We start from the raw sequence: 20,605 nt of genomic DNA on the forward strand, positions 1-20,605 counted from the left end.
GGTGCTACAGATGAACAAAGCATGAATATTTATTTTTAATAAGACATAGCACAAACAACCAATGGCAGCTTTGTTAATGTGTATTTTATCATTTAGAGTAATATCTTCCTTTGAAGGGAACAAACTGTATATACTAATCTGCTCCTACAGAAACATTCAAGTCAGAGAGATTAATTTTCTGTAATCAGTTGCCACTTTAAAAACCGAAGATTACTAAAACAGAAAACACAGCCAAAAAGCCAAATTGTGCACTTCTCTGGCTAAAAAAAAAAAAAAAAAAAAAAAAAAAAAAGCAAGCAAACATGAGACAAGGTATATTTTATATGCAACAGCTCATTAAATTTAAGTGTCGTGGGAACCCTGCCAGTTTTTACCCTCTGAGTAATTATCTTTTGTCTTAATTTGTAAGATTCTTGAAAGGGGGAAGAGAGAAATAGGAGGAAAAAAACGTTAAGTCTCACAGGAAAAGCTTAAAAAGCTTAAGTCTGAAAACACAACAAAGGGAGATGTAGATGCAAAACAGTTTTTGCCATGATGTCTTCTACTTAAACAGTAGATGGTATCAGTTTCTATAAAAATCAGTATTTGTTTCTTCCAACACCTAGATTACCGTTATATCCAGCTACAAAACCTTTCTGCAAAAGTAAGTTCTGAAAAATTCACAAACATACTATGTGAACAACTATCAAAATGTTAACTTGATTAATTACAAAATGCTATCACAAGCCAAGCATTTAGGGGGGAAAAAATCCCCGAGACTATAATTTTCCTCCCATCTCACTAGAAATGTTTAAGCAAGTTATTTAGACAATAAATTTATTTAGTACAATACAGAATTAAACTCTGGCCCCAACAGCTAGTAAGATGGTTCAAAGAAAAAATGTATCACCAAAAAAAGACCAATCCTCCCCCCCCAAATCTCACTGTTGAAGAGTAACTGATAATAAGCCAGCAACAACTACTTGTCAAAGGAAAGAGAACAACAGCCCCCAAAAACTCTGCATTAAATATTACTGAGACCAAATCTGATTAAACAATGAAACGATTAGTAATTCTTTTGTGCCTTCTGATGCAGCAAATTGCATTCTCCTTCATGTCTGCCAGCTCTTAAATACTTCTGATGCACTCAGAAAATCAGGAAAAAGGTGTATGTTGTGCTTTATGAACCCCAGACAGATGTGTTCCAGGAGAACCTCCCATGTTAGAAATAAGTCTGACATGCCAATATCCAGTGTTTTGTTCCCAGCCACTTTAGTTCCTTGATAAAGAGTAGTCAATAAACGTTTCACCCTTGAAGCAATAATTTCATTAAAAGGTAGACAAAAAACCAAGTCCAACCTACACTAGTGGTGAAACTTGCATTCATGAGGCAGAAATTATACGTAGTCTTGAATTATGATTATTTTATGCTACCTTAACGAACTCTGTATTTCCAGAAAAGCTTTTAGTTCAAGGTAAGAAGCACTACTAACAAATAATTAAAAGTGTAAGTAAATTATTAGTGTTCAGACACTCCACATAGAATAAATGGGTACCATTATACTCATATCTATCTGAATGCTTATTCTCAAAATGCTGTCTCCTCCAAAGCTATTATTAAACTGAAACAATAAGAGTCCCACAGTGAAATACTTGTGGGTCTTTTGGTTAGCAGTGATGATCAAATGCAAAGAAACTGAACCACTACATTCAAAACTCACAAGCACTGGGGGTTTTTAAACCACTGATAAAATTTATGGCAGCAGAACAAAACCTTATGGCAGGCGTGATCCCACGGATGCATAACAGTGCTCCCTGCACCAGGGGAACCAGACCCCGGGCACCTATATTCACCCAGGATCCCATACTGGGACTTTGGGGTATCTCATTTGAAACTGTGATAAAGAATCCCTACACAAAACACTGCAAACTGTGCAAATTGTGCCAGTATTAGGAGCAGCTTTAATAAAGTCTAAAAAAATTTTTGGTCAAGTAAAGCCACAGATGTGCTCAATTAGTACAGATTAACTAAGCATTTACTACAGGAATTGACACTGTAGTGGGCGATAAACGCAATATGTTTTCAGCAATTTTCGGAAGTATTCCTACAAATTAATTTGCACACAAACACTTCACAGGATACAGCCAGGCAGCCATTCAGTAGCTGATTTATAAAATGTACAATAATCAGGCTTTCACTGTGGAGGCAGCAGAATTACTGGACTGGGTTCAGTCAGCTATTGACTCCATAGACAAAGCTTTGTTTCCCAGACCCTCCTGGAGGTTATTCCTGCACCTGATATGCTTTATACTTCAGATAACTGGGGAGGTTCAATACGGACTGCACAGGACTGAACTCTTTAGCTGTGTGCCAGTGGCTGGGAGATGAAGGCACGGAACCATACACATACACATGTGCTGCATGTTGCAGAGCTTGCACTGCATAAAGCAAGTGACTGCACATTCATAAAACCATCCAGAAAAAAAGAGGAGAGACAGAAGTGAAAGGGAGAAGTTTTGTTTTTAGAAAGAGAAAAGGGAACTGTGCCAATATTGTGAACCCGAGCCAGCTACTCCAGTGCAAACCTCATGTTGTTACACAGATCATGTTTGGGAAGAAATGTAGTATTAATCAACTTTCTGGCATGGAGTATCTGTTACTGCACAAAAACATTCTTACTCTGGCTCTAATTCAGTTCTAAGTCACTGTGAAAACATTTATGTGGCTCTCAAACTGCATTAAAAGACCCAGGCAATAACTCCTTCCCCCTCCCAGAGGAACTAAAACAACCTTCTACTTCCATAAAACACAGTATTTTAATACTGCCAATTGTTTTCCTTAAGTGTTGGGTATGTTCTGACTTCCATAAATCATTTCCAGGGACAGAAGCTGTCTTCTAGAGCCCCCCAACATGCTCTGCCTACTCAGAGTCAGGAGCAAAGGTGTACTTCAGAAGAAAAGGCCGACACCACATCACATGAAAACGTGGTATTGCTGTTTCCACACTTCCCAGGCCCTAATACAACACCACTCAATTTCTCAGTGGACAGCACCGCATGAAAATTCCCACAGCTGCATGCTAGCAGGAGTCAAACAGGAGAGCCATGGCAGAGAGGTAACACTGAATTCGTTTTTGACACCATCAATAACACAGCTCAAGCCCTGCATGCACAGGAATATATTGGGCCACCGGGAGAAGCGTTATTGGTATGAGACACCGCGCCACCGCTTGCAAAAATTCAATACCAAGTGTCTCATCTCAGCACAAATTCATTACTCTCACCTAACCATTACGACACAAACAACATCAAAAGGGTCACTCACTAAGCAGCAAGTCCATACAAGAAGTATCTGTCTGTTATCACAAGTCTCGCACCAGGATAACAATTCAATTTTTTTTTTTTTTTTTGAGCAACTTCCAGCTCCCCTATTCTTCTCCACAGGTCATACATCTCACTACTGAAAATCCACAAATCCCCAAATGTGTTGTGCCTGATTTGCATATTTAAATATGCAAATTACTGTAAACCGGGTAATTTTCGTGTTACATATTTTTGCAGAAAAATTAAATGTGCAAAAATGTTTATTGCAACAATTACTGGTTCCATGGTCTTTCAACAAAAGGCTGTAAATCATCAAAATAATTGCCTACCCATTAACTGTTGCAGCACTCTGCCTAAAATTTTCTCATCTTCAAAATACATTTTTCTTCTAAATGCTTACCTCTTCAGGATTCGTTTCATTAAAAAAGATGTACAAGCCTAAGGCTCCGTCTCATGTACCCACCCACAAATACCAAACTGAGTTAAAACCAAAACTAAATAAAGAACTGCAACCATAAATCAGAATTTTCTCACAGCACACTCAATCTGTAACATATGTAAAAGATGTGCCATTCAAGCCCAAGATACACAAATGCCGCATTGAACTATACACCCTGAAATAAGAAAAAAGCTATCTACGATCTTTCCCTGCATCATCTTTGTACTACTACACATGTAAGGAAATTACTCTGCTAAATTACCCATTGCAAATTGAGAAGTGAAACGCTCCTCTGTGTTTCTGGTAAGCGAGTAAGACAGCACTGAAGCAGAGTGTAATGTTTCTTGCAATGCTTGTTTACGATGCACTACTGCCAGGTCTGTTTTGAAATTTGAGCCCCAGAGAGAAAAAAAAAGAAGCATCTATACAATTTTCTCCTCTGCTCATTTCAGGCAAAAGGCATGCAGAGAAGTTTTTATCCCGTCATGTTAACAAAACACAGCATGAACCAGCAACCAGTTCTGACCCTGTAGGTTTGCCGGCACACTGAACCTGGTTTACCCCAGCTAAGGACACCAGACTTGCCCTTCACGAAGAAGTTTGGTTACAAATAACAATGGTTAATTCTGCTTTCGTAAAAGGAAATTGGACCTTAATTGTCTGTCTCTGGCATCCAGAGGCAACAGGACATTCCCAGGTATGCTGACCCAGATGTGCACGCCTCTCCACCTTTGAACTGCTGTGCTGGTGTAAGAAATATCTAATTCCCCAATCATTCTTCCTGAGAAAATTAGCCAATCATTATTAGAGGAACCGTAGCCTGCTGCATGCAATGTCAAAGTTGTCTACACAACTGTATCTGTGTATGCTGCTCCTCCTCAGGCACTTTTCCAGCCCACAAGCCCTTTCAAGTAGAGTAATGCCTATCCTCCTTTGCTCCTGAGATGAGGCTGATAACCCAACAACTCCCCAGCTCCACCTTCCAGCTTTTTATCACAGCCTGCCTAGCAAAATTCTTGGCACCTGCAAACATTTTTCTTCAGGAGCCTGAAGAGAAAACCTTCCATTGTGCCACATAATGAAATCAAACTAGGATTTATTTAGTTGCGAGGAATTCAAAGAACTAGGTTTAAAGGAAAAAAGACCTAAGTGTACCCTCTTACCTACAACTTGGAATTTCCTCTGAGCAGCAGGGAGACGCAATTTAGACCCAATACCTACCTGGAAAGATTTGCACGCTCCCTTTTACACACTCCCATGAATGCAGGGAATAAATGCTTTTCCTGCCAAACATTTCACTTTGCTCTTTTACAGCTGGATGTGTGTGCAGCACATCTGCAGCACTATGAAAGCAGGGTAAAAAGGCACAGGTAACAATTTGATGCCTTAAATGTATCTGCGTAAGCAGTAAGGTTGAAAGGTAATAAGTCAGTGGAGCTAATTATTGCATCTCGCGCAGCAAGCTATGCCACGTGCTGTACGTGCTTCCCATTCACACCCAGGAGTTCTTGACTGAGTTGGCTCTCCAAAAGGTGGCTCAACAGGCTCAGTTATAACAAATAGTTTGGTGTGCAATCCTAATAATGCCCCATATTGGCGTCAGAAGAGGATATTGACAAATGACTTCGCCCAGAAAAATTGTTCTGGCCCCCATTGAGCAGAAAGCAATTATTTGACACTGTCTAATGACATTAATCAAGCTCTGAACCTTTGTTGTTGTATGTCATAGCAAATGCTTAGCATTTTCAGGTCCAAAGTGCTTGACTAGACATTGTATATTAAAAACAAAAGACTTTAATTCATTAAAAATAGACTCTCACGCTAGATTAAGTTCATTTGCTGCACCCGTCCCTGGTCTGCCTTTGTGTGTGGTCTCATTTAAAACAGACACACATGAACCAGAACCTACTTTATTCACATGAAACAAAAATACTATTGGCTCTCAACCAACATAACAGACACTGAAGAATGGGAATACCCCTGGGTAAGGAAATTTTAATTAAAAAAAAAAAAAAAGAGAAGAAAAAAAGAAATTACAATGACGAAGAAGAAGCAGCTGCCTTCTCTGGGAATTCCTGTTTCTTCACCTTTGTCAAAACATCTCACATTGTCTCCTATGTATTTTATAAAGGTCTTTTGCAGCTCTATTAAAGCAGCAGCTTCATTTACACTCTCTCTGATCTATATTGATAAAGAATATGAAGCCATTATATGGCTCATTATGTTTGCCTTTACTTACCCCCAATTAAGATCTCAGGTGTCTCTGGTTTTGAGCTAATTTCAAAGTGGCTGCCATCTGGGACATTCTCAAGGAACACGATCAGTTCCTTTTGCAGTGATGTATCACATTTAAAACTCTAAGGGAGCAGTTCTGTTACGTGCAGCCTCATTCTCCATATGCAGAGTTATGTGCCTCTTATTTTGGGGAGTTATTTAGAAACCAATCCTAAGTGCCAAGTTTTGATCTATGGCTGGTAAAGCATTAAAGCTCCTGGCCACAACTGACAGTTGAAATGCTGTTAGGCGTAACACCCCCTTGCAATTATCCACAAATCATTCACAAAAAGTGAGTTTTTGAGCTTGGGTGTGCAATAAAAACAGATTCAGATGCAGTCATGAAAAAATTTTGGCATATGTAACAAAGGCACCCTTTATAGAAAACTTGCTTTTGAAAGGCAAAGATGAGGATCAGCAGAGTGAAGTAATTGGGATCTATTAATCTCTTCTTTGGAGCAAGGTAGCATGAAAGAACAAACAGAGCAGACACAGGTCACCTCTCAAGAAGTGCACTATGAAGAGACCTTCCTCTCAGTCCTCCTACTAAAAGGAGAAGAGCTGAAGGGGTAGTCACCAGAAAGAAAGATTTTAATGGAAAACTAATAGTGAGGAAGGTAACAGAGAGCATAGGCTAAATTTTGAAATTGTGTCAGGCAGAGATGGCACATGGTTATGAAACAAGAGCCCCTGCTGGAGCAAGAACCACATCACACAGATGCTGGCAGGGGAGCAATACAGCAGGCTCAAGAAATTTTCAGCACAGCTTTAAATCTCCCATTATACGGTAGGTAATGTTGCAAAATACATAGATTCATTTTTCAAGATAAGGCACAAGGACACTGTGACAAGTACTGTGTAATTAATTCAGTTTTTGCTGATTTACAGAGAAATAACTGACTTGGAAAAGTTTTGAACATAAAATTTTTCAGTCAACAACATGAATGTGGTATCAACCTACTGCAAGTGTCATCTCAATACTGCATGAGAGAAATTAAGTGTTGCCCCGGCATATGTTTTGATAACACTTATGAATGCAAATATTTAATTCTGATATAATGAAGTCATTCTAAATTAAACATCAGTCTCAAAAAATCCAGAGACCATGACTGTGTGTGTATACTTGTGTGTGTGTGTGTATATACATAAATACATCTCATAGAATCACAGGACTTTTTAGACTGGAAAGGACCTTTAAGGTCACTGAATCCAACCATAAACCTAACACAGTCAAGTCCCCCACTAAAATATGTCCCTGAGTGCCACATCTACATGACTTTTAAATACCTTCATGGACAGTGACTCAATCGCTTCCCTGGGCAGTCGTGGCAACCCTTTTAATTAAGAAAATTCTTTCTAATACTTAATCAAAACCTTTCCTGGTGTAACTTGAGGCCATTTCCTCTGGTCCTATTGCTTGTTGGAGAGGAGACGGAGCCCCACTTCAGTATATATGTGTATATATATATATATGTTTGTGTGTCTCTATGTGTGTATATAATTCCAGCCCTGCAGTAGTTCTGCCACAGAGAGAGTTCAGACTGCCAGAAGAAACAGGATAAAGCACAAGATGCTAAGACTGCATCTTACTCCACCACTTTTTCAATCAGATCTAGAAGAACGGACAAGAATTGAGCACATCCAGCTCGTAAAGTTTTTTTACTAGGGGGTACAGGAGAAGAACACTACTTAGGACCTACCTTGCCCATTTGGTACATGTTTATGTGTTTTTCCTTTCCTAGGGGTTGACTGGCATGATGATGAAGCATTGTTTGTGGCTGTTTTTGTGTCCTCTGTCTCCTCCTCCTCCTCTTCTTCATCCTCATCATCCTGAGAGCTTCCAAAATATACCATGTTGCTGGGCAGGGCTGGAGAACCTGATCATTATAAAGAAATGGCTCATTAGCATCATTACATTCACTTACTGCACTAACCATATCGATCATAACCTACTTCAGTGTCATACATAGCAAGGGGAGAGTGGGACTCAGAGCTGGGAGGTCAGACCAGTGTATGACTAACTAGAGGATTTTTATTCATTAGTTTTTACCAATACAATACGCATGTGCGTGAAAAGCAGGGTTCTCCCTCCCTCAAGCACAGTCTCTTCATACTTCAGACAATCAGTCTTGCTACAAGCCCTAATTAAATAGCTCTGTGTATTCAGAAAAGGACTAACGCACATGCTTAATTTCAAATGCGTTCTCAAGTGCCTTTCTGAAATCTTAACGCACAACTAGAAGCTTAAATCTTTTCCAAACAGAAGGAAAAAGAGCAAAAAAACCAGTCTGCACCACGGTGATATTTTTGAGTTATCATTACAATAAAGCATTTGAAGTTCACAATACTTTGCAGACATCTACAATATTATACACAATGTTTTGTGGTATTCTGCAGTAAGAAATAAAGAGAAAAGCCAAGACATTGAGAAGCTTATTTGCCTAGAGGATTCCTGGCAAAGGAGAAAAAAAGAGGAAAGACCTTCTGATTCCCTGTGTGCTCCTCTTGAGAATGTTGCTTCTCATCTCTTGATTACTTCCCATGACACTCCCATGATTGTTAAATGTAGAAATACTGCTGACAACTAATGGGCACTTTCCCATGCGCTCAGTTATCACTTTCTCCTTCAAAATGAGTCTCCTGTCTATCCCCTGGAGAGACAGGTGCCCTAGGAGCCTTCTAGTTATTCCCGAGGAAAAATTTCTTTTAAAGAAAGTGAAAAAAGTATAGTCAACACACTTTGCTAATAGCAACTTCAATTATTTTCCTGCAGCTAAATAAAACAAAATGACAAAGAGAACTGGGCTAAAGACCAACACAAGGTAGTGCTATTTGGCTGGTGCTTCCCTAGAAAGCACTTCTGGCTTCAGGCTCTTCGGAACTGCAATTCAGTGTTTGGTTTGGTTTTGAGCTATTGGTGTTGCCATTGCCAACAACTAACTAAAGCTTGTTTTCTGACTGCATATTTTCTGCTTCCACCAGGTTTGTACAAAATACTCCTAACTATAAAAATTACTTTTTAATGAATTTATTACACAAATATGGCACAAAAACTAGGATAGGGTGTTTCTGCAATGAATCATCCATTCCTAAATATACTGGTTTTGATTGGGATGGAGTGCGTTTTCTTCATAGTAGCTGGAACAGGGCTATGTTTTGGATTTGTGCTGGAAGCAGGGTTCACAACACTGCAATGTTTTAGCCATTGCTGAGCAGTGCTTGCACGGTGTCAAGGCATTTCTTTGCCCATTTTTCATGCTGCTCTACCAGCAAGCAGGCTGGTGTGCACAGGGAGCTAGAGGGGACACAGGCAGGACAACTGGCCAAACGGATATTCAGATCATAGGACTTTTCTCAGCAATAAGAGCTGGGGGAAGAAGGAGGAAGGTGGGGACATTCAGTGTTACACCATTTGTACTCCCATGTAACCATTTTATGTGATGGAGCTCTTCATCCAGGGCATGGCTGAACACCTGCCTGCCATCAGTGAATAGCAAATGAATTCCTCGTTTCACTTTGCTTGCAGCTTTGCTTTGCCTAATAAACTGTCTTTATCTCAGTCCATGAGTGTTCTCACTGAAAACTGACCCTTCCAACTCTCTCCTCCAACCCACTGAAGGCTCAGCCCCCACTTGTAAAGACGTTTGCTTTTGGTCTCTGTAACAGCCCCTTCGGAACTGTGCCTGCCTCGGGGAGAAGCAGAGAGAAACTCCTCACCAGCATCCTGTGCTATGTGTAAGTGGTAGCCCTGGGGTAGCCAGGAGAAACACTACAGCAGCATTGAGGGCATGATGATTCTTCCCCCCTGAAATCATGTGTTATTCCACCCAACCTAGACAGAAACGTATGGACACATATGGTTATCCTAGGGGAAAAGGCTTTTGCATGCCACAGATTCCATGTATATATAGAATGATGATCGAATTAAGACTGCTGACATATTTCACAGCATGGAAGCTGTAGCAACTTACAGAAACAAAAAACTTTCACATTTTTTATGCAAGCCCAGAACTTTCTGGCACAGTCTAAGCAATCAAACATAGTAGGTAAGAGGTGCTGAGAGGCACATTAATTCTTCCACTTGTACGGGAGTTTTAAGTCTCAACAGCAAGTAACTAGAAGACTCTAAAATAGTTACTCCCAGGACAGTGCTGCCTGAAAAAGAAATTGTTTTTTTCTTCCATCTAGGTACCCAAATGTGTAGTATGGATTCAGAAACTGGATGCAAGTGCATCAGTTCTTATCAGAATCTGAAGTCTGAAACGATCTGACACCATTGTGCATTGACAAATGATGGTGTAAAAGAACTTCACTGTCTGGAACCCTCAAAATTATATTCAAACACAGACTGAAATCCTCCTATTATAATTAGAGAAAGAGTCAAAAAATTTATCCTTCTGAGACACTAAAACAAGAGTCTAGATAGAGTGTCTGTTTTCTCAGCTTCACCTTCCTTAGAATTCCCCATCTCTGAGTTTTTTTGGCAGCTGCTTTAAACAGCGACCAACAAAAATGTATCATCTGCAATGCAAATGTTGTTATTACAACAGCAATCCTTTTTTTTTCTTCTTAAAGCAGAAAATAAAATACAGTACTGTATCAATCTGTTTAGAAAGGAGAGTCTTACCCACGTTCAAGAGCAGGCACAAACTTTACCTAACTCCTGGTATTCAATCGCTGTAATCTCAGTGTATAAATCTCCTGTCAGAATGACAGTTTTTAATTCTTTCCAATTGAGAACTATGAACAACAACAGTTAAACAGCATTCCTGGGACAGCTGGGACTGTTCGGGAAGTACATTTCCAGAGAAATTAGACTAGCAACATGCAATAACACAGGAGAGTCCTGCTAACCCTCACTTTATTGATCTAAGTGCTCTGCAATATGAGACCTTGGAGAAAAGCTGGCATTCAGTCTGGATCTCCTCTCCTCCTTCCCACCAGCTTTTCCTACATATTTATTAAACTTGACATGCTAAACAGAAAGAAAAAAAAAAACAACAAACCCCCAAAAAGGCTGGTCTTGCACATTTTTTTTCTATTTAAGCATTGTTATGGATGGAAGACTCTGAAATAAATTTCTAAAGCGCTGAGTTTTCTTGCTTAATTTTTGCATTAGAACTTTTTTTAGCTTCATCTTTTATAATATTACTTCAGTTCTGGAATAGGTTCAAATAATTTGTTCACAAATATGTGTTGAACTGGTTGAAACATTTTTTACTTTAAGCCTATGTAGCTAAACATGACCAAAAGGCTGAGAAAACACTGATATAAAATATTGAAACAGGCTGGTGAAGCCCACAACACTGCAAATTCCCTTTATGAGCAAACTGAAGGGAAGACACGCCTGCAAGTATATTGTGATTTCATTCAAGCTGAAAGGATGACAATTATGTTTATGAAATAACACCGAACGTGTAAGTAGTTTACGTGTGCTGCTGGTACACCAAGCCAAGAGCTAAGCAACCCCCACTAAGACTCCTCTTGCGAAAATAGTACATACGAATGAAACTGTGAAGAGTGGAAGCTATGTAATCACAACCCTTTTTTAATATCGTGTAATAATGATTCCTGTCTTAAGTATCCCTCATTCTCTCTGAGATCAGATAGGGATGTGCACATGATGCCACAGCCTACCTTGACAGGGGACCCCAATTATTTCTCAAAGCTATTGATTTATATAAACAATACTAAGAAGTGTTACTGTAGCTATAAACGTTCAAGATCATTGGAAATGTGAAGAATAATGTGAGCTCAAGAGCTGATTGGTTTTTTCCAGCTGTATCAGCTGGTCAAATAAAATTTATTGCCCTTCCTCAAAAATCTGGCTGGTCTTCACTGCAAGTTTAAACCATGGTGGTTTTCCTTACAGACAGACTTTGCAGAGTTGTTGCTCTCAGGTTACTCTATGTGTAACAGATAATCACCATGAAAATGATGTATGACAGCAAGATGATAAAAGCCCTTCAAAATGGCATGAGAATAAGGGAAACTGTAGGTTCAACAGTCACGAGTACACACATTCACAGAACATAATGTTGCAGGGGCTTCCTTGATATGTAAAATTCATGGATCACTATTCTGCATGTTTGTCTCTTCCTGGACACACTGAGCAACAGAAACCCATGGGGCAGCTATCCTGGCTCCTTCTTGCACATATTTCCCAGCCAGGCAGCAACAGTAAATAAAGATGAGCAATCATCCCTCCTCTTCCTCTTGCCCTCCCCAGCACTAAAGTGTGATTCGCAAAGCCTACCAAGGGTTATATAAAAAGTGACACTGGAATTAATAACCAACAGCAAAAAAAAAAGAGTGGCAATGCTACAAATAAAGGGCAACATCTGTGCCTGGGAGGTGGTGCCTGCCAGGTCTCAGCACTCTAGGTACACAATTCCCCACTTCCTCACTTGCCATCCTCAAGAAAACAGCAGAAAAATCTGAGAGAGAGAGACAGAGACAGAGAGAGTGCCTGTGGATGTATTGAATTTTACAAGTCTCCTTCTGTGCTGGGAGCCCCCACATCACACAGGCAGCTGCTACCAGGGCACTGGAGCGGAGGAAGCAGGAGAGCAGGGAGCAGCCCTCCAGAGCTGGGGGAAAGCACATCAGCAGCCCTCCACCCTGAGAAACCCACCCTGCCACCCACCCCATCAGCAGGTGCTTGAAAAGCCCACTCACTCAGCAAATCTGATGGCAGCCCAGAAATTAAATTTGACTTCCTACCGCCCATTTAGAAGACATTTCATGCAAGGAACCATCTAGACTATTGGTGGCTGTGAGGACATTTTTCTTGGCATCAAAAATGGCCTACAGAATATCTACCTCCATCTGGCCTCTTCTTATTATACCTGTGCCACCTCCTCAACTGTAGCAGTGTAATTTTTTTGTGGGGCCACGTGGTGAATTGGATCAGGGAACACGTTCAGATTAAAATCCCAGACTAAGGAAATTAAAGTCCATTAATAAGTGCTGTAACTGTAATGTAATGTTACAAGCTCTCAAGAAAAGATTTGGAAAATTTCTATGCATGTTTTTCCTTATTGAATGTGTAGCATAATATATCACTTTATGTTATTAAACAAAACATTAATCTTGTGTAGGAGCTAAACGTTTTACATTGTGTCCTGATGATGTCTAGGCACACAATTCCTGAATGGTTTCCCTCCCCCCAAGACAGCTGATCTGTTTCCCAGCAATATCTGCATAAAAGCATATCCTGTCACCAAAGGGGGCAATTGCAACATATTGGGAAGGAAGGAGAAGCCATGGCAGAAGGAGTAAACTGTAGGAAAGCAGCAGAGCAGAAGGGAGGAACCCAGACGTGCTGGGGCTGGAGAAAGGTGAGTGGTGAGAGGGACGCTAGCAGATGGACACAAGCTGCAGGAACATCGGGAGAAGGGAGATACAGAAGGGAAGTTACTGACATGAAATAGCAACAAATACAGTGAAGTGGAAAGGACATTGCTGTTAAGGCTGGCTCAATGCAAGGCATCCATCTGAATGGGCAATCAACCTGCTGCCCTGATCCAGACACGCGCCACTCACCTTTTCCTGCTTAACAAGTCTCACAGTTGAGAGCAGAAAAGCCACGGCTGAAGTCAGGCAGCAACCTGGAGAGAACTTCCCACCCCTCTTCCCCTCCTACAAAACACTACGGAAAGGCCAGATCACCAAAGCCGGACCTCATAGTGAGATTTTGAAAGCTCAAAAAATTCCCATGTCTGACTAAAGGATTGCAAGCCACACTGAAAGTTCGGACAGCCGACACAACCTCAGGTACCCTCCTCCTCAGTAGTACAAGAGGTCCTAGGATCAGATACTACTGCATGTGGCAAATTTTGAGAAAATCATTAATGATTTGGTTTTTTTAAAAAAATCACTCATCAAGGTTACAACGAGCTGTGAATTATTACAGAAAGGGAGGACAGACAGCTCTTTTAAAAATTAGATTTGAAGTATGTTTGGCAACTGCTTCCATCAGTATCTTCAGTTTCATTATTGAAATTCTCTCTTGAGTATTTTTGTCTTCCCTCCTATTGTGAGAGCAACACAAAAGAAAGCCTAACTATATGGGAAAAATGATTACCACAACTACACACTAAGTGTGGCCTAATGCATATGAAAGAATGACAAATGTATTTCATGTCCTCTGTTACAATAATTTGGTGCTTATACAACAATAAGTACAAAGTAAAATACAGGGGATTTAAATCATGGTGCTGCTTTTAGCAATTTTCTAGGAAAGATGTCATCGTTTGCATGTGCAAAATTCAGGCTCGCTACTAACAGCAGGAAGAATTGATGCTTTTGCAGCCTGCACATACAGATGTGTTGACCTCAGCAGCAAGTGCCTGATTAATAGAATAAACTATACTCTTTTTCAGCCATTTTATTTGACTAATGAGGTTATTACTTTTTTTTTTCTGACAAATGTGTAGTTTTCTCTCCTAAATTATGGTTATATTTTGTTTCTCATTAAATTACATTAACTTTTGTCTTGGAGTAGCTAAACATGTTAAAAAAACCCTCTGAATTTGGATCTGGAGAGTGGAATCAGAAGTATGGAAAGTGCATGTGCTTTGCCAAAAATACTATTTCATTACTCTTCAGAATTAGCTGGCAGTGCTTCTGCAGTATTTACTGAAGTACAAACCAAATGTTTTCATCTGGACAGGATTCAAACTCTGGTATGTTACAACCACAACAAAAATCATCTCAGTCCAAAAGCCTTCTCTGTAATTTGGGCTGTGGTTTCTGCAAAATTGGAGGATTCGAGGATTCTTCTCCATGAATTATTTACATCAACTCCCCCTCTAGCTCCTTTGTTTTTTTTCCTCTTAACAATTAAACACAACCCAGATGTGCTTTGGAAAAATCTTAAAACAATTTAAGACATTAGAATGATTTGAGCGCAGGGCAGATCAAGGTACACGGGACTCCAGCCTGCCCCATAAAAGCACACAGCTTGCCAAGCCCTACAGTGAGCCACGTTCAGAGGTTTGGCTTCTCCTCTGACACACAGCCCCATTTTGTGGCTGCATGCAGGTGGAAAAACCTCGCCTCTCAAATGCTCCTGATGTGCTGGCATCTCAATGCTTAACATTTATGGCCTGCTTCTCATTTATTATATGTCCCCCTTATTATGTTTTGGCAGGACAATGCCAAATCCCTGAGGTGCAAGTATACGTAATTTATGCCTGCATCTTATGGTGGTTCTACCAAGCCAGGCTAAAGGAGCAGAAACTGCATAAACTCTATAGGAAAGAGCAATTGTATTTCACTTGTCTAACTCCACCTGCAGAAAGGCTCCCAGAGGGAGCTCCAAGGTGCCTGAGCGAGAGGGAGGAAAAGGCTATCCCAAATATGGAAATAAAACTGAGCTCCAACTCTTCCCTCTGCTGCCATTGTACAGAGTACATTGTACATTGCCCTAAATCACAAGGTACCTGGTGTTAATTTATCAACTAGTGTAGCAGCATAAACCTCATTTTCTTTTCAGTCCGTTCTTCGAAGCAGCAGAGCTAAACCCAAAAAGCTGAAGAAAACATTTCCTTTTCTAGGGAAATGGAGCAAGGATGGGGAAATGCATGAGTTTGCAGGAAAAAATAAACAGTCTACTTTCCAAACTTAGCAAAACACTCCAGAGTAACAGAGTACTCAAAATTAAAAAAACAAAACAAAACAAAACAAAAAGGAGTGCTTCTCGCATCTACAATTCGTATCTGACAATCTCAAAGCAATTTAACTCCACCAGCCTGACTGGATTTTACAGCGAACTCAAATCCAACCCCTTCCACATGCACTTCAACCCCAAACTTTATGTTCCCTCCTACCAAGAACAAAACCAGTATGGAAGTTTCAAATCAACGTGATGACATTCCCAAAAGCCTACCATGCTGTGTCTCATACCCAGGCTGGGTCCCATCCATAGCACAAAATCAGTTATTTGGGTAATACTGAAGTTATGGTATATTCATGGATTAGAGAAGCAGGCTCAGAGGTTTTGACTGGGATGAAGGGCAGGAATTGCCTTTGCCAGAATCCTTTACATTGCCCACCTGGGCAGCGAGGCTTTGAAATGCTGCTGCCATTGCAGCACCCAGATTTTATGCCAGTAGCACATCCAGAATCAACAGCCAGCTACATCGATGCCTATATAAGAGTTAAATATTTATCCTCATTTTACAGAAACCTAAGCAGCTCGCTGAGGGACTCAGAGTGAGTCTGTGGCAAATACAAGAGCTAAACCTCAAGATTAGTCTCTCATTTCAATCAGTTAACTGCATCCTGTGGCTTTTTGCAGGGGGAGATACTGAAATTGTTAACAACAGAAAGGGCCCAAGACCTGGAAGAGCAAGAAAAAACTTTCATTCATCTGTAGTACTGCACACAGGATACTCTACCTTACTTCAGCACCTCTTGCCATCTCTTAAATCTCCCAGTAGACACACACTGGCATGAAATTACATCTTCCACTGAATGGCTGGAGTTTTGGCACTCCAGCAGCACTCTGCTCCCCTGGGAAGGAATAATGCCATGGTGGTGGTCGCCAGGATCTCTTCTCTCTGTACTTCACACACATGTTGTTCACTCTGAGCCTGTGTAACCAACTCTCCCTGCCAGCAATGATTAGATTACAACTGCCCTAAATCACCATAAGACTTGCTTAGTAGCTCATATTTCATAGGTGGCCTAAATGGTTAAATATATGAGAAATAGCTTACATTCTACACTTCAGAGTTACTCCTAACTTTAAAAAAGAGCTTAGAAATTTTGAGGTTACAATTACTTAAGGCAATCTTATTTTTTATTAAATGGTTTGTGCAATTAAAATTCAGTGCCTTAAGTTGATTCTTGAATTTTCAATCAATCCTAAAATTTTAGTTTCAAATACTAAATGATCTAATAACAAAATCAATAACATTTTTTCTTCCAATGTTTTAAATAAATTATTGTATGTCTGCATGTTTTAATATTAATTTTGGAATTATAAAAACTAACCCAGACAGCAAAGAAGCTCATACTTTTGGACAGTGTCAGCATTTCACTGCTTTGGTTCCAGCCTAATCAAGTTGCTGTGCTATTCAATCTGCTTACTCTGATATGGTGAGCAAGTCTCCACGGTGCCAATGGCTGATGCTTCAAGAATGTGGCTGATGCAAGGCAGCAGCTCTCCAAGTACAGCACACATGGGCTACAGAACCTACTGACCCAAACTAACAGGCAAACATACCTTTTGCCTTGCTGAAAGAAAGGCAAATTAACAGCTGTTTTCTAACATGCCCAAGATTAAGAATTCCCAGGTTTTGGTACTGGGGGCTCTCCCATTGTAATCGAAAATCTCTGCAGGTATGAACTGACACCGTCAACCTCTCCTCTCAGGACTCAAAAAAGAAGATTTGGATCAAAGGCCCCTGACCCTTTTTAGCACCGAAACACAGGTGTTTAAAAGAATAAAAAGCCTGTTTAAAAGCACACTGCACTAAAAGTTAAAAGTTACTGAACTTCAGACAAGCATGCTATAGTCAAATTTTTTATTTTGATTTTGCCTAATTGTAATAAATCATCAGATTATTAAGTCAGCACAGCACTCAAAGAAAAAGAACAATCACACGTTATGCAGAATAGAAGAGTCTGAAAACTCAATTTGTGAGATCTCAATTAAACCATTTTTATTTAGGAATCCCTGAAATTCTCTAGCATGTAACTCCCAGAGGCTCAGCTTAATTAGAAAATTGATCATGGGAAAACTTCTTAAAATGTACTCTCCTAATCATAGCCTTCCTGTTATCACCTTTTGCCAAAGATCTATTGCTCACAGGGAGTTGTTTCTCCTTCCTCCTTTAGCCTGGTATTTGACTCACAATATTTTAACCTGTAAATAATTACAGAGAGCAAAGGTAACTTAAATGCACTGTAACAGAAGCTATTAAGAAAAAAATGATCAGAGGCAGAAAACACGGTAAAAGTGAGAGCTGTTGTACAACCACACGGCGATGACACACTCATATCTACATGCTGCTGAAAGATACTAATTATGCCTCTGGCAAAGGGCATACGGACTCCTTCAAAGAAGCTATTTAAAGATAAGAACACTGCAGACAAACACTTCGGAGATATCCGTACTACTCTCCTCTTTGTGTTGAAAATTCTAGGTCACAATTTATTAAAATTTTAATAAAACCACCAACCTTTTTAAAAGGAGGATTTTAAAATAATAAAAAGCAGAGGAGCCTTGCCAAGTTTGGTCAGTCTGGAAATGGATTCCAGGTTGTTCAGATATTCATCAATTGTTACAGCTTTTTCACTGCGCTCCACTTACCTTTTAAGAAGTAATTAGTACAGTGTATTATCAAATCAAGAGTTTGAAAAACAAACTAATTAAAATATGTCTAAAGCCTTCGTGTTCTGGATAATGAAACCAAGCAGGTCATCTTGGTTAAATTATTTCCCTTTGAAATTACAGGGTGCTAATGGAGTGGGGGAGAGTTAAAATTATTTGAATCATTAGATTTTCTTACACATAGCAGGACAGATAAATGGGACTAAGTATAGGATCTTATGCATGTCAAGGGCCTTTCTTCCACACTGTAGCATGATAGTATTGCTCCTTCACTAACAGAATTCAGCTGTTCCTACTCAAAATAAACCCCACAAGAACAATGAAGAGCGAACCTGTAGTGGTGACAGGATGCTTACATTTCTTTGTTTAAAAACAGAAATTGAAAGTACACACTGACATATGAATTCCCGGTGGAATTCAGTCAGAGGATGGACTTGGTGATCTTGAAGGTGTTTTCCACCCTTGGAGATTCACGATTCCACGGTGTGACAAATTTACACTGCGCTTCTGACACCACTGCTAGGTGTGGTGGGACAAGGGCAGAGAAGACCACTGAGCTACATTCCCACCAATCCCGGGAAAGACTCCTTTGCCCAAAAAAAGGCTTTGATCGTAAATCCAGGGATTATATCACCAGATCATTTTGAAGGACTAAGACCTAAGATAGTCCTAACTTATTTTTTTTTTAATTAATTTAAACAAACATAGGGATTTACTGTACTGGATCTTACCACTACTACATTTAAGATTTCTGAAGTGCTGAACTTCAATCCTGTGAGTGTGCTCTTTTTTCCATGCAATTACATGTTGCATTTTCGGGTGAAAACAAAGAACCAAGGCTGGACACATACAGCAGGACAGAAGTCAGAACAAACCACCTGTCCCACCACACAAACAATTCTGAAACCCTCAATGCCAAACTAAATCTGCCAATGCCCTGAAAAGTCACTTGTGGGACCTTTCTGGAGCTGGATGTACCAGCACGCTGCTACATGAACTCCCTACCAGCATATTAACAACCAGCTTCCGACTCCTTGTTTTGAAATGGACACATCAAAAGAGACAACCTCCTGGAGCTAAACATTCCCAGAGGCCAAACAGACACAACCTCAGGCAGCCAGGACCTCTTGAAGGACACAGCAGTTCAGGCACAGAAGCCAGAACCACGCCGATAGAAGTCTGAACAACCCACTCACTCCAAGCCACCACACTCTCCTGCTCCTCCACAGAGAAGCATCCAGGTAGCAGATTCTCCTGGCTCTTTCCATGTTTTATACAGGGGTGATAGAGCAATAAGCTTGTGGGGGTGCTGAAACACAAAGCTGACGGCTTTCCCTTTCTGCGTTTCTTCAGACTGTAAGCAGACCAAGAACATGCCATGTGTGGCACTCAGAGCAGACTTTCCCTCGTGGTTTTTAACATAATTGTCATTGTGATCTTGCCTTCTGAACGCATGTGTTGTCAGAAATGTTGGAGTACTCCTGCATACTGAAGAAATTAGGAATGAATTGCAAGTTCTTAATTGACAGTACAAAACATCAATTATGCCACAGATGAATAACAAAGGAGAAAATTACAGGTGCAAGAGCTAAACAGGCATTGATTTAAATTTAAAAAAAAAAATAAATAAAAACCCTAACAACATGAAGCACTGCAATAGGACAAAAGTACCTGTGTTTCCCATTTTCATTGTTAAACCAGGACACTCAGAGAGTAGGAATAGAAGTGGAGATAAGTGACACCCCCACAAAGGTTGCCTTTCTGTAAGTGCATGTGCCTTCAAAGCTATAAATAACACATGCTTAGTTAGCAAGCAGTGGAAACAAGTGTGTGAATGCAGCCATGTGTGCTCACACACACACACAAGCCCCATCTGACTCTTCCCACCAACAACTGTGGCAGTTGGCCCAGATCACAGCAGTGACACACTGCCAACAGACTGAATAACCTCACAGCACACTAAATTAGAAATACATTTCCACAGATTAAATTTCAGAGGACCATGATGCCACTTTAAATTCCATTAGATTCTGCTGCTCTCCATCCTTTACACAAACACAAAAGCTAGCAAATCATCCTCCTCTATGCCCTCCACCCACCCACTTTACCAGAGATCCCAACGGGATGGAGGGTCCATATTGGATGTGAAATAAGATAAGATAAATTAGCAACCAGTCTGAAGGTACCACTAGCCTAAAATCTTACAGAAAAAAAGACATCAAACCACAGTGCATTGAGGTGAGAAA

At 40.2% G+C, this 20,605-nt stretch overlaps 1 protein-coding gene across 3 annotated transcripts in view; it reads right to left on the reverse strand.

The window, feature by feature from the left end:
- JARID2 (jumonji and AT-rich interaction domain containing 2) overlaps positions 1-20,605 on the reverse strand; it is a 211,872-nt gene that overhangs the window by 37,306 nt on the left and 153,961 nt on the right. For all 3 annotated transcript variants that reach the window (XM_066188926.1, XM_066188936.1, XM_066188916.1), the window contains exon 5: positions 7,717-7,893. In XM_066188926.1, coding sequence (XP_066045023.1) covers positions 7,717-7,893 — 177 coding nt within the window. The remainder of the gene's footprint in view (positions 1-7,716; positions 7,894-20,605) is intronic.

This window comes from Chamaea fasciata, unplaced genomic scaffold (genome assembly GCF_029207755.1).
Source record: "Chamaea fasciata isolate MVZ Bird 193981 ecotype frontalis unplaced genomic scaffold, bChaFas1.0.hap1 SCAF_1, whole genome shotgun sequence".
Taxonomy (NCBI): domain Eukaryota; kingdom Metazoa; phylum Chordata; class Aves; order Passeriformes; family Sylviidae; genus Chamaea; species Chamaea fasciata.